Source organism: Rhinichthys klamathensis, unplaced genomic scaffold (genome assembly GCF_029890125.1).
Source record: "Rhinichthys klamathensis goyatoka isolate OS25496 unplaced genomic scaffold, OSU_Roscu_1.1 h1tg000748l_1, whole genome shotgun sequence".
Taxonomy (NCBI): Eukaryota; Metazoa; Chordata; class Actinopteri; order Cypriniformes; family Leuciscidae; genus Rhinichthys; species Rhinichthys klamathensis.
Genome location: NW_026607157.1, coordinates 207254 through 220871, shown reverse-complemented (window position 1 = coordinate 220871; position 13618 = coordinate 207254). Strand labels below are relative to the sequence as shown.

The 13618-nt window shown below is 37.8% G+C and overlaps 1 protein-coding gene across 1 annotated transcript; it reads right to left on the bottom strand.

The window, feature by feature from the left end:
* Window positions 1-636: 636 nt before the first annotated feature.
* Window positions 637-11685, bottom strand: LOC130077490 (protein-L-isoaspartate O-methyltransferase domain-containing protein 2). Its single transcript, XM_056242734.1, has 6 exons — window positions 11522-11685; window positions 9217-9575; window positions 8403-8505; window positions 8150-8321; window positions 4728-4851; window positions 637-1560 (listed from the first exon to the last, which is right to left on the bottom strand). The coding sequence occupies exons 2-6, from the start codon at window positions 9521-9523 to the stop codon at window positions 1073-1075; spliced, it is 1194 nt and encodes a 397-aa protein (XP_056098709.1). The 5' UTR covers window positions 9524-9575; window positions 11522-11685; the 3' UTR covers window positions 637-1072.
* Window positions 11686-13618: the final 1933 nt, after the last annotated feature.

The following is a 13618-nucleotide window of genomic DNA, read 5'->3' as shown; positions in this document are numbered from 1 at the left end:
ATTTACCTGATGAAAACTAAATTTGGTGATTACCAATAAATAGAATTTCACTAAAAAAAATTCTCTTCATTTTCACACAATCTTTACAATATAATGGTAAAGCTTGCGATATGACCCAATGAAAACGTAAATCACTGTGTGTATCATTCTGACGGATGATTATTTCTTGGTAACGGGGTGCAGAAACGATTTGTTACGCGCATGGGTCAAGGTCAAATGTAATGCTACCAGCGATGGTAATCAAACGCACATAACCACAAACTCCAGTACTGACAAAATGTTGGTGCACTACGGCAGTACACATGCAGGCGTTATTCAATATTTTGGAGAACACAGTAAAGGCAAGGAAAAGAGTTCAACAGTGGAGGGCCAACCTGTGTAAAGGTGCGGTCACATTAGCGAAATTTCGCTGGCAAAAAAAAAAGTCCAATGTCAATAGAGTAAAGATGCCTAAAGCACAGCTCACACAGAAGCCACTTTCAAAGCAAGCAGCCTTCAGTTAGTCATCCACATGACCACCTTGAACACGAGCGAAATCTGCGTGAAGAACTCTCTCTTACTCGCACGAAATTCCCGATCATATGAAGCAGAAGTCACTTTCTTTTGGTCAACGCAGCGGATTCACGTGACCGAAATTGAAATGACTGGATCTGGCCAAGCAACGGTAAATGTGACCGCACCTTAAAGCTATAGAAAAATATTCAATTCACCTTGCCAAACTACACCACATCCCAAAGTGATGCTACTCTAAAAGAGCTCACAGCAACAAGCAATTCCCACAGGGACAATGTGTCGTAGGTCACGTACGTGTTCGATCATCTCGAGGGGAATACCGAATTAACAAAAGAGCTGCGTGAGCTCAGGCGACATTGATTATTCAGGAAATGAGCTCAGTCCTTCGGTTCCATCTCTGTACATCCCAAATAAAGGAGCTTTTCTTCACACAGGGATATGGATATTGTGATGTCATTAATTGAGGACTTAATTGTCATGCTAATCCAGTTTGAGAGGAGGAGGAAGAAGAGAAAGGCTTTTCTTCACGTCTAATCGTCTTAGCGCTACACCGCACGTCTCATTTCTCCCTGTAATACAGCAGATACATCTTCAGGGGTTCAGGTAACGGGAGTCTTAGGATCTTCTCCCTCAGAATATTAACGGGCGGCTCCACACGAGCGCAGCCGCTTTTGTTTTTCTCCTCTTCTGTGCCGGAGGATTCCTCCTCGTCCTCCTCGGGTAGGTCTTCTCTCATTCGGCGGCAAGCCCTTTCCTCTTCCTCCTCCACTTCCTCTTCTTCCTCTTCAACTCCTCCGGGGTAGTTGCAATCGTCCATGGCTGTGGGAATCATGGAGTCGTGGAGAACCATGGAGTTGACGCACTGGCGGTAGAAGCGGCGACAGAAGCGGCGCCTCTCGAAGCGGGGCCCGTAGCGGTGCATGGCTCGGGCCCCTGGGAAAGACACCCGTCTCTTTGTGCGTCCTTCACCCATAGCTATGGGCTGCCGGAGAGTGTGGCGGATAGCAATCCGGCACAGGTCCTGCAATGTCCGCACCTCAAAAATGGCTGGAAATTTGGAAAACATTGGAAGGAAGAGAAAATTTTATTTTTTCCCCCTATCAAATAATACTTTCTTATTTAACTTTTATATCAGTGTATTGCAGTGTATTTGGCTTATATATATATATAAAAATCAGAAGAAATATCTTGTTTTGCCAAACATTCTTGATGTGAACAGGTCTTCAGTCTCATCTATTAGTAATTGATTATATGATATCAAAAGTTTTGGATCGTTAAGATTTATGTTTTTAAAAGAAGTCTCTTCTGCTCACCAAAGCTGTCGATACAAACTATTCTATTTCAAATAAATGCTGTTCTTTTGAACTTTCTATTCATCAAAGAATCCTAAAAAAAAACATTACACACAACTGTTTTCAACATTGATAATAATGAGAAATGTTTCTTGAGCATCAAATCATCATATTAGAATGATTTCTGAAGGATCATGTGACACTGAAGACTGGAGTAATGATGCTGAAAATTCAGCTTTGATCACACGAATAAATTACATTTTAAAATACAATATTTTTCACAATATTTACTGTTTTTACTGTATTTTTAATCAAACAAATGCAGCGTTGGTGAGAAGAAGAGACTTGTTTAAAACAAAATCTTACAGATCCAAAACTTTTGAATGGCAGTGTATATGTATATATAGTAAATCATCAAATTTACTATATATATATATATATATATATATATATATATATATATACACACACTCACCTAAAGGATTATTAGGAAAACCTGTTCAATTTCTCATTAATGCAATTATCTAATCAACCAATCACATGGCAGTTGCTTCAATGCATTTAGGGGTGTGGTCCTGGTCAATGGGCCGGTCTGAGTATTTCACAATCTGCTCAGTTACTGGGATTTTCATGCACAACCATTTCTAGGGTTTACAAAGAATGGTGTGAAAAGGGAAAAGCATCCAGTATGCGGCAGTCCTGTGGGCGAAAATGCCTTCTTGATGCTAGAGGTCAGAGGAGAATGGGCCGACTGATTCAAGCTGATAGAAGAGCAACTTTGACTGAAATAACCACTCGTTACAACCGAGGTATGCAGAAAAGCATTTGTGAAGCCACAACACGCACAACCTTGAGGCGGATGGGCTACAACAGCAGAAGACCCCACCGGGTACCACTCATCTCCACTACAAATAGGAAAAAGAGGCTACAATTTACAAGAGCTCACCAAGATTGGACAGTTGAAGACTGGAAAAATGTTGCCTGGTCTGATGAGTCTCGATTTCTGTTGAGACATTCAGATGGTAGAGTCAGAATTTGGCGTAAACAGAATGAGAACATGGATCCATCATGCCTTGTTACCACTGTGCAGGCTGGTGGTGGTGGTGTAATGGTGTGGGGGATGTTTTCTTGGCACACTTTAGGCCCCTTAGTGCCAATTGGGCATCGTTTAAATGCCACGGCCTACCTGAGCATTGTTTCTGACCATGTCCATCCCTTTATGGCCACCATGTACCCATCCTCTGATGGCTACTTCCAGCAGGATAATGCACCATGTCACAAAGCTCGAATCATTTCAAATTGGTTTCTTGAACATGACAATGAGTTCACTGTACTAACATGGCCCCCACAGTCACCAGATCTCAACCCAATTGAGCATCTTTGGGATGTGGTGGAACGGGAGCTTCGTGCCCTGGATGTGCATCCCACAAATCTCCATCAACTGCAAGATGCTATCCTATCAATATGGGCCAACATTTCTAAAGATTGCTTTCAGCACCTCTACAGCGCCACATAGAATTAAGGCAGTTCTGAAGGCTAAAGGGGGTCAAACACAGTATTAGTATGGTGTTCCTAATAATACTTTAGGTGAGTGTATGTGTATATATATATATATATATATATATATATATAGTAAATCATCAATTTTATAATTAAATAATGAATTACTAATAGATGAGACTGAAGGCCCTTTCACATCAAGAATGTTTGGCAAAACAAGATTTTTCTTTTCCTGATTGCCGAAACGTTTGAATAACCCATGTGTTTTGATGCATAATCATTTATTAAAATTATTTATTAAGAAGATACAAGCAAAAGTGGATCTTTTGTTTTTCATCTGTAAAACAAGATTTTTGTAAATACATTAATGAAAATTCGTATTACTGCCATCATTCTCACAACTTTTTTACAGATGTAAAAAGAATTAAAAGAAAAAAACAAAAACAATTTTGAGATAAATAAAAGTCAATTTTCCAGTTAAGCCCTGAGGGGTGTTCCATAAAAGATACTAAGAAAAGCGGGGATTAAACTCCAACACCAGACTTGAATGAACCTAACAAATAAGTCGGTGCTAAAACGGTTTCATAAAAGGTAATTGAAGTTCACGCAATCCCACTAATTTGATCCAGGTTTATCTAGTCTAGATAATTGCGTGTGCACGCGTTTCTGAAGCAGCCCTAGAGGTCGATTATGGATCAAATAGATCCACCATCAAACTGTATATTTTGTGCTTTTTGTATATTTTTATAGTTTTACGCGTTTGAGACGGGTTTTTTTTTCTCATTGAAAACTTACATTTCACAGGTATATTCTCCATCTGTAAATATTAGAAAGTCGTGCAAATATTTCCATTTTGCTGCTAAACTTAACATTGAACGAGCGCAGCTGCGTGCATGCGCACCAAATATGAGTGCAATAATTCAGACTAAAATATAAATTTTGCTTGGAAAATGAATATGCGATATTTTTTAACACTAGAAATATCTTCTAATTATAATTATGTATCTTTAGGATGTTGGATAAGTTGCAGTAAACTTATAGCTCATTACACTCACTTTATACTTAAAATAATAACAAATATTGAACAGAAGTAGCCTAATTCAGGGAAGAATTTTTTAAGAAACCAAATATAATAAAGATACAAAATATAGGTTTAGGTATAGGACCTATGCAACTTAATAAAGATTACTTATTTAGAATGCTGAGAATTACAGCGTTAACTGTTTATGTAGTAAAAGGAATGGGTTGCATTTCGTATAATAAATATAAAGGATCAGAATGAGATTTGCTTTAATTTAGATATACTTTCAGAGAACGATAAACATACTCATTGAACTTAGTGTAAATAGTTTTGGTGTGAAGAATCATTTGTGGTTAGTGTCCTTGTTTATTTGTATTGGACTGATTCCTCAGTGTACTCACGTAAAGGAACACTCTTAGGTCTGCCATTGACATTCTGTTTGGGCTGGACGAGCGGGGCAAAGGTCACAGCGATGATTTTCTTGGTCTCCCAGGAGCTCTGACCTGTGCGAGTGATCTTGGTCAACTGCAAAAGAGTTTCTTAGATAATAAGCCCTCAAGTCAGTAATTACTACACTAATTACATCATCCCATGTGAATACTAACTACATGTGTGTGTACATCGATTTTGTGTGAGTAAAATGCAAATATATTTACGTAAAAAAATGCCATTTTAGCAATTTTATTCAGCTTTGCCCTCCCTCTTTAGGACCCCATGAAATTAAAGTATGAGTTTTGTGGCTTTTTAAAGTTGATTTTTTATGTCTTTTAACATTGAAGTCATGTATATGCCAGTTTTGATAAAATATATACATATGTAAAATTTACTCACAGGAAAATGGGACGATCCGATTCCAATTCTGGGAGTCACGATCCGATTCCAAAACGATTCTTGAGCTACATTTTTTTCTTATTAATTGGTTTACCGACTTTAAATCTTACATTTATTTTTACATTCTTTATCTAATTACTTATGTAATTTGAAAGTTTTTTTTTTTTTTTTTTTACAAATAATTTAAATGAATTTAAATAATTGTATGCTAATCATTTTCAATTAACTAAACATGCAAGCAAATAGTAAATAAAGAGAAACAAAGAAACATATTACAAGCAATAAACAAAGAGTGCTTATAGTAGGCTAACGTTATCTGAACATTTTCCAGTCAAGATCCGTGAGTGATTTTTCTCTTCATGCACAGCAGATCTAATAGGCTGCATTCACACGAATGCACAGATTTATTCTGACATATCAGATGTCCTGTCCTGTCAGTCTAATCCCTTAAGACATAATTGACTATGTTTACATTAATTTTGAGATTAAAGTGGGTTTAACCGCTTACACGGAGCAGCGCACAGCCGCATGCGCGAGCATTCTTCACAGCATTTGTGAAAGTATGTCGGTAAGTGTGTTTCATCGTGTATTGAATATGGCTACTTACTGCATTCCAAACGGCGTAAATGATGCCTTCGTAGAGCATTTGGAAAGTAGAACACTGAAATGCCAGCGAGCGAGACTGAACGTAGAACGCGATTTCAAGCAAAGAAAGCGCGTGTTTCTCACAACATAATTTGCTTCAACCTTTTCGAACTTCATGGAAGATTATTTTTTGGAAGGTTCGAGTGTTTTTATTTTTTTTATTTGTGGAATTGGAAGCAAACTGAATATGTTTTTTTTCTAGAATCCAGCATAGTGTCATAATAGCCTGGATGCCAGCCCGAACCCCGCCCACAACATTTTTTGGTCGGGAAGTTCGGTCTGGACTCGCTCCATTGAGGAGTAATTATGATCAGTCAAAAAATGTTCGGGCCAATCAAATTGCAGGGCGGGCTTTATACGATGATGGACAGATGATCTGCAGGGACGTAATCATCACGTTATCAAAGAGCGCTTGGGTTGAACTGGTTTCCCTCAGAGATGACTGCAGCTGGAGAACTGAGATGTATAGATTCCGCTATCGTGTCTGTTGTAAAAGAAATCGACAGCGCATTCATTTTAATAGACGAACAGAGAACTGCAATCAAGGCATTTGTCGATCGGAAAGATGTGTTTGCCGTCCTTCCTACGGGATTCGGCAAAAGTTTAATTTATCAGCTGGCTCCGATGGTCACTAAGATGGGACGCAATGAAAACCCTGTGCTCGTTGTGGTTTCTCCTTTGGTCGCACTCATGGAGGACCAAGTAAAAGATAAGCAACACTCGTTATTTTACTTCTTCCAGCGTGCGTGCATTTGAGTTCTGTAGTTGACAACTGTGCTATGCAAAGTAGTTGACTTACTGCGTTGCTCTCATTGGTTGTAGGTCTATCCAATTGAGTGCAGAGTTTTTTTTTCCTGGTTCGGTTAAGACACGCCTCATAATCAAAGCCCTATGGAGCAGTATCAGACTCACATTCTGACTAGAATATGAGTATGACGAAGTCAGGCTAGTGTCATAACGCATCTCAGGTTAAAAACTGATCAGTCTTTGAAGAAAGAATCACGATGCATCCGAGAATCCATTTCTTCCATCCCTTATATCAAACGCTCATCTTACACACATGGTTTTATCCAAATATTTCCCAATAGACCTTATTGACAGCAGCGTCATCTTTGATTTTTAACGGGAATGAAAGCGACGCTGTGAGGGACAGACACACATCTCTTCAGTGGGTTACAGGGGCGATTCTAGGATTTCAACATTATGGTATGATTAAAATATATATATAATTTAATATATTGTTTGTAGCTATATTAGGGTAGGCATGGACAATACAATAGGTTCTACGCTACCTGTCAAGTCAATCCAATATTGATTTAATTTCTATTTTCTAATAATTTTAAATAACCAGCTAATATTAATTAATATTCATTGAGAATATAGACAAGCAAGATCTACATTTATCATTTTCATTCATGGAGATAACATGGAAAATGTGCAATGCGTTAGTGGAGGTTTGTCACCTGGTGGAAAACAAAAACAGTTTTAACAGAAAAATGACATGAAATTACAACTATTTGACACATTTGAGCAATTTTATTGTACTGAAGCATGAAGTATAGCAAGAGTAGGAGAAGTCACAAAGTCTCATGCCATTTAGATGAAAGGAACATTTAAAATAAATAAATAAGCCCAGATTTTGCAGTGGATTGGAAACCATCTTGTAGTTTATTGCTCCTGCATCATATTATGTGAACTGCATTTATGACAAAGATGTAATGTCATAACAATCTATCAATAAATGCACACACAAGTTGTCCTCAGCTTTTGACGCTAAATAACCTGCTAAAATACAGGGAGGAGCCGAAGCCTACTGCCGTTTTCATGAGTTTTAAAGGGAACTGAGGCAATCACGAATTACTGTACATATTATGGAGTTAATTGCACATTTTTAGGGGGGCTGGGTGGAAATTTAGGGGGGCTGAAGCCCTCCTAAAATGGGCCTAGTGATGCCCCTGGTGGGTTATACTGTTATTTAATGTTTAATGTTCTGCTGACAAAACACTGCAAAAATATATATCTTTCCAAGAAATTTCAGTAGACCAAATAAACTCCAGACAACATGAGCTGTGGAAAATTATAAGTGATCTATTAGCTTTTTAAAGCGGATGTCATTGAAAACACGGTGAGTCTATCTCTCACAGCCTCGCTGTCACGGCGCTGCTCTGAATAAGGTCTATAAAGTTGGACTAAAGCCATTGTATATGTCTTGCCCCTACTTCTATTGCAACAGGAAGTGTGTCAACAGAAGAAAGAAAACTACACTCATCAAAGCATTTCTAGACATTTCAAAGGGCCTGTAAAAACTGCTGTGGAACAAGAACAACATAAGTAAACATGTACTCACCTTCTCCTCCAGGGGGAGCACTAAGATCCCGCCAACCTTTAGCAGGTTCTTCATGTAGTTCTCGTACTCTTTCTGAACTCCTGCACCACAGTACACCCTGTCATACTGCCGACTCTCCGGAGGGATCTCCAGACAGTTCCCCACCACAAAGGTCGGCTCACAGAACTCGAACCTGTCGTTGAGCACAACCAATTCATGGAGAATTTGACAATTAAAAGAGCAAGTCAAAGCTGTTACACAGGAAATTACTCACTTGTCAAAGCTGTCGCTGGTTTTGATAAAGTAGTCGAGTTTCTGATACGCATATTCAACCACATCCGCATGCAGTTCCACACCGTGATTCACACCGAACGGACCTGATGACAAGAATGACAGGTATATATTTTTATATTTTATTAAATATAAATGTTAGGTGAACTATTCATTTTTACGTAAATCTAACAAAGTAATGAAGGTTTAGGCTTAAAACAAGAAAAAATATATATAAACGTAATTCAAGATAACTACTGTTCAAAAGTGTGGGATCAGTAGGATTTTTGTTCTTCTGTTTTTAAAGAAATTAATACTTTTATTCAGCAGGACACATAAAATTGATCAAAACAGACAGTAAAGGCATCTATAATGTTTCAAAATATTTATATTTTAAATAAATGCTGTTATTTTGACCATTCTATTCATCAAAGAATCCTGAAAAAAGTGTATCACGGTCTCCACAAAAATATGAAGCTGCACAACTGTTCTCAACATTGATAATTATAAGAAATGTTTCCTGCACACTCTAACAATGCTGGGTTGTTTGAACCCAAATTTGGGTAAAATATGGACAGACCCAAATGTTGGGTTAAAAATGTAATTTCAAATTTTAACCCAACTTCAACTTTCACTTTTAACTGTAAATTTTTTTATTGCATTTTTAACCCAACATTTGGGTTTGTCCATATTTGACCCAAATTTGGGTTGAAACAACCCAGCATTTTTTAGAGTGCAGCAAATCAGCATATTAATCATGTGACACCAAAGACTGGAGTAATGATGCTAAAAAATTAATGTATTTCTTTTTTACTCACCCAGTATAAGGCCCACCATTGTGCTGAGATAACCCGTCCCACTGCCCAGGTTGAGAAAAGACAGGCCAGGCAGCAGGTCCAAGGCCTCCATCACCTCCGAGTAGATACATGGAGCAGACAGATGGAGGTTCCCATGCCTCCAGGCCAGGTCTTTATAAGCACTGTCACGATAGTCCTCCAGGTAATAGTCCGCTCTGTCAATGGCCCTGAAGGCCTTCTCGACCAGATCTGAGCGGATGTAGTGGGCCTCTTTAAGGTTGTCAATCAGCTCGTCGTTGTCCTCACCCGCACTCACAGCTCCACCCATGATGAAAGCAGAAGAGCTTCTAAACACAGTCCTGAGGTGTGCCTATCACTGTCTGGAGAGAGAAGCAAAACAGCTCAACTTTGAGATTAAAACTAGAATAAAGGCCCGTTCACGTCATCAAGGATTATCTAACGATAGTTAAGTTGTTCCAAACCTGTAAGAATTTGACATGTTGAAGAATGTTGGTAACCAGAGAGTTGAAGGCACCCATTGACTCGCATAGTATATTTTTTCCTACAATGAAAGTCAATGGGTGCCGTCAACTCTCTGGTTACCAACATTCTTCAGCATATCTTCTTTTGTGTTCAACAGAAGAAAGAAACTCATACAGGTTTGGAACAATTTTAATTTTTGGGTGACATAGCCTATCCCTTTAAAACAGTTGAACTAAAATGGCAGAACGCCAATTTACGAAATGAGCTTTATAATATTTATAAAAAAAACAGATATTATACATTGGTATATCAAATAACAAACATCGAACAACATACACATATTATGATGTATGATAATGAAACTGTTGTAGTGGTTTTAAGAGCATGTTTTAGTCATAAATGACATCTCCAACACTGTTGTCTAGCAGGTTGGAAGAAAGCAAAGAATGATAATTAAGACAGCTAAATCTTTAATGAGCCACAGCATGTCAGATATCTGAGCTAAGCTGACATGTCAACAAACTTGACAAGAAGACTTGCACTCGCCTTCAACTACTTCTCCAGACTTGCACTCTATTTTTAGAGGTCAGGCAATGCCAAGTAAAAAGTGGCACAATGTTGTGTCCCGGCTCGAACTGTTGGCAGCGGCTCCATTTAGAGCAGAGAGTATTATTTGTTTGTCGTTTTGGCAAGCAGACACAAAGCACATGGGTAGCTGACACATCACGTCTTTAAAATACAGATTTAGGTCCTAATTTATATGAATGCATAAATGAAAGTGGAGCCTATATTTTTGGTGATGTAAGTAGTCATCATTTCTATTAAGTTTTGTAAAATTTCAATGGTCTAAAAGTCATTGATTAAATTTACACAGTTGTATGTAAAATCATTACACACACACACCACATGGGCTACACACACATGGTTGGGGTAGTATTTGTGATAGAAGTCTTATGCTTACAAAGGCTGCAAACATTTGATTAAATATAGGCTACAGTAGAATCAGTGATATTGTGAAATATTATTACAATTTAAATTAACTTTTCTATTTTAATATGTTTTAAAATAGAATTTATTCCTGTGATGTCAAAGCTGGATTTTCAGCATCATTACTCCATTCTCCAGCAATAAAATCATGTTCATGCTATTGTTTCATTAGGCTAAGGAGTAAAATATGCTGGTGAAATATGAGCTCAAAAGGTATGCATGCTTAATAATTATAAAATAATCAGCATTGTTTTGTTTAATGTAGATAGTAGATTTCAACAAGATTATAGTAGGACATGTCAACCACTAGACTTATTAATACAGGTCAACGTAGGTAACAAAAGCACCGCAGACTGAAATATCACGAATGTGAAAATGGTGGGGTGGTCTCTTCTATTAACGTTAGGCAAATACATTTAAATGATGATGCTGTAAAATCAGCACATTATGTGAAAGTCCACCATTTAATCTAACAGATGAACTATTGAGGTCGTGATGGCAGCCGTCAACTATTTATAACGAACAACCGTGCGCCATGTGACACTCGGAACCGAACATCATATTAAGCGAAACAGTAACAAACAGATCGCGCTCGCGCTGTTACACGACGCTGGGAAATCTATAAAGCACAAAGCAGCGAGAAACTTGTACACGGATTCGAGCAAAATCTTACGTTACTGTTATAATTCATTAACCGTCATATGTAGGTCACGTCTGTATTATGCTTTTTAACATCAGTTAACTGCAGTCTGTCTGTGCACGAGGAGAAGCTATGCACAAACACCGACATAAACAAAAGAGTCTCCGCGGCCACAACTGGCACTCAGTCATTCTCGACGCGCAGTCTACATCTTACCGTGTGATTACGGACCTCGGCGGTTGTCTCGTGCAAACCAACAATGTCCATCGATTACATTAACGCGTATGTCATGTATTTGGATCCGGCCACAATAACGCCTAACTTGACTGCGAAAAAATTGATGCGATGTAAACAGAAACCACCTGACGCGGTGACGTCACACGCACGACGACGTCAAATGCATTCGTGGAGATCGCAGTGACTCGAATATTTTCACCCAAAAAGATTAAACATTCAGATTCAATATTGTCTTGGTTAAAAAAAAAAAAAGAAGAACTATAGAGTGGTGTTTTTTAGTATGAAAGAAATCTCGTGTGCTCACCAAAAGCTTTATTTATTTGATGAAATACAGTAAAAGAAGATCTATTTAAAATAGAAATCTTTCGTAGCATTAGAAATGTTTTTACTGTCACGTTTGATCAATAATTCCTTTTTGTAAATCAAAAACTAACCTTCCCAGAACGAACCAAAAATTGTTCTGGTATATATAATTGACAAATGTTATGAGTAGCAGCTGCCTATCATAAGCGTTTTCACCATGATAGAGTATAGGCTATACACTGTAGCATTCTTTTTTTTTCTGTTGATTGTCGTTTGTTGTATGTCATTTCGTCACGTTGACGTGACTCGTTCACCGCTCCGAATCCTGTTCAGACTGCAAAACAGACATCGACCAGTGAAATGCTCCTTTACATGAAGGTAGGACACAATAGTAAAAGAAATGCGTTCACTGTGTGCTACGAGAACGATTCATTCACCAAAAAGATAATTCAAGTGCATCGTGCACGAACAACGTGCGTTCAAAATCCTCCATAATTTGAGAAAATATTGTCAGTAGCCTAGCTAGCACTCAAAGCACAATTTCTATAAGCACCTGTAGATGCAACGTCTGATGTGGCAAATTATTTTCACCTAAAAGCACTTTCCTTCATTAATCTGTCAGAGACTATAATTAGAAATCATTTCATCCCACTTCTAAAACGAGTGTCGTATTACGGTACAGACGGAGGGTTTCGAATTCTCATTATGCATTGCTGAGATATTGTAGTTTTCAGCGTAGTTACTAAAAGTATCCCATGTCTCCAGCAGAGGTCAGAATGTGGAAAGCTTGGATTTGCAAATGGTAGCACACTTCCGCCTGTCTGTTGTGTTGTCAGTCGGTCAGCTTTAAGTCTATAAAAATACTTATTTATAAGCCTGTAAAACATCTCTCATCACAGCTGTAGCACTATCATGATGCTAACGAAGAAATATTTGGAATAAAATACAAAAGTCAAAAGTTTGCATAGCCTTATTTGTTGCACATTTTAGTCATCAAATCGATGAATTAACAGATGTAATCATGCAGTGGCTAGAGAAAAACCTGTGTATCAAAACTTTTGTCTTTAAGAAGCAAAAAACAAGCACATCATGTAGGAAGTGTATACTCAGAGAGATCACATTATTGACACTTTATTTATGTTTTTTTCCATATATAACACTGAAATGAACGATACCTCCACAAAACAGACATTACTGTTCTCTTTTAACACTGATATCAATGAGCACAGGTACAAGGATACACAAACACTGTCACAATCCAAAACCAACTACACACTTCATTTCCCAAGTTACCTCAAATCACGCACAGCCATAGCTTGTCCTGCTCTACTGAAATAAAACCTCAGCAAGGATACTACCACTGCTACAAAAGTGACTAAAACACGTAGTCTATCACTGTGGAAGTGCTTATTATTATTACTATTTTTGGAAGTACCATTTTTTTTTTGTCATTTTCTAAAGAAGAATCATTTTGTGGCTACAAAATCACCAGTAAAAATAGCTGATCTCTATAAAAAGAATGAAAGAGGACAAGCCTTGGCCGTGGGTTAAAATACACGTTTTTTTTGTTGTAGTTTACTTGGAAATATTCTTTAATACAACAACACTGTCCTTTATTACAAATGTACAGAATCCCATTGTTGTCAGAATAATGCCCGTGCATAAATGCTTCATCTGTGATACGTCCCATGATTATTTCAGACTCGATGAAATGAACCACCACACAGTTTCATACCTGAATCAGAATCACAGTTTTGGGAAGAATAATACATA

What these genes read in the sequence shown, in the direction of transcription:
- LOC130077490 (XM_056242734.1), bottom strand. Translation starts at nt 9,523, where the DNA reads ATGGGTGGAGCTGTGAGTGCGGGTGAGGACAACGACGAGCTGATTGAC. An exon ending in TGCTCCCCCTGGAGGAGAAG is followed by an intron (nt 4,852 to 8,149) that starts GTGAGTACATGT and finishes ACTCTTTTGCAG; the next exon opens with TTGACCAAGATCACTCGCAC. An exon ending in ACCTAAGAGTGTTCCTTTAC is followed by an intron (nt 1,561 to 4,727) that starts GTGAGTACACTG and finishes CCAAATTTCCAG; the next exon opens with CCATTTTTGAGGTGCGGACA.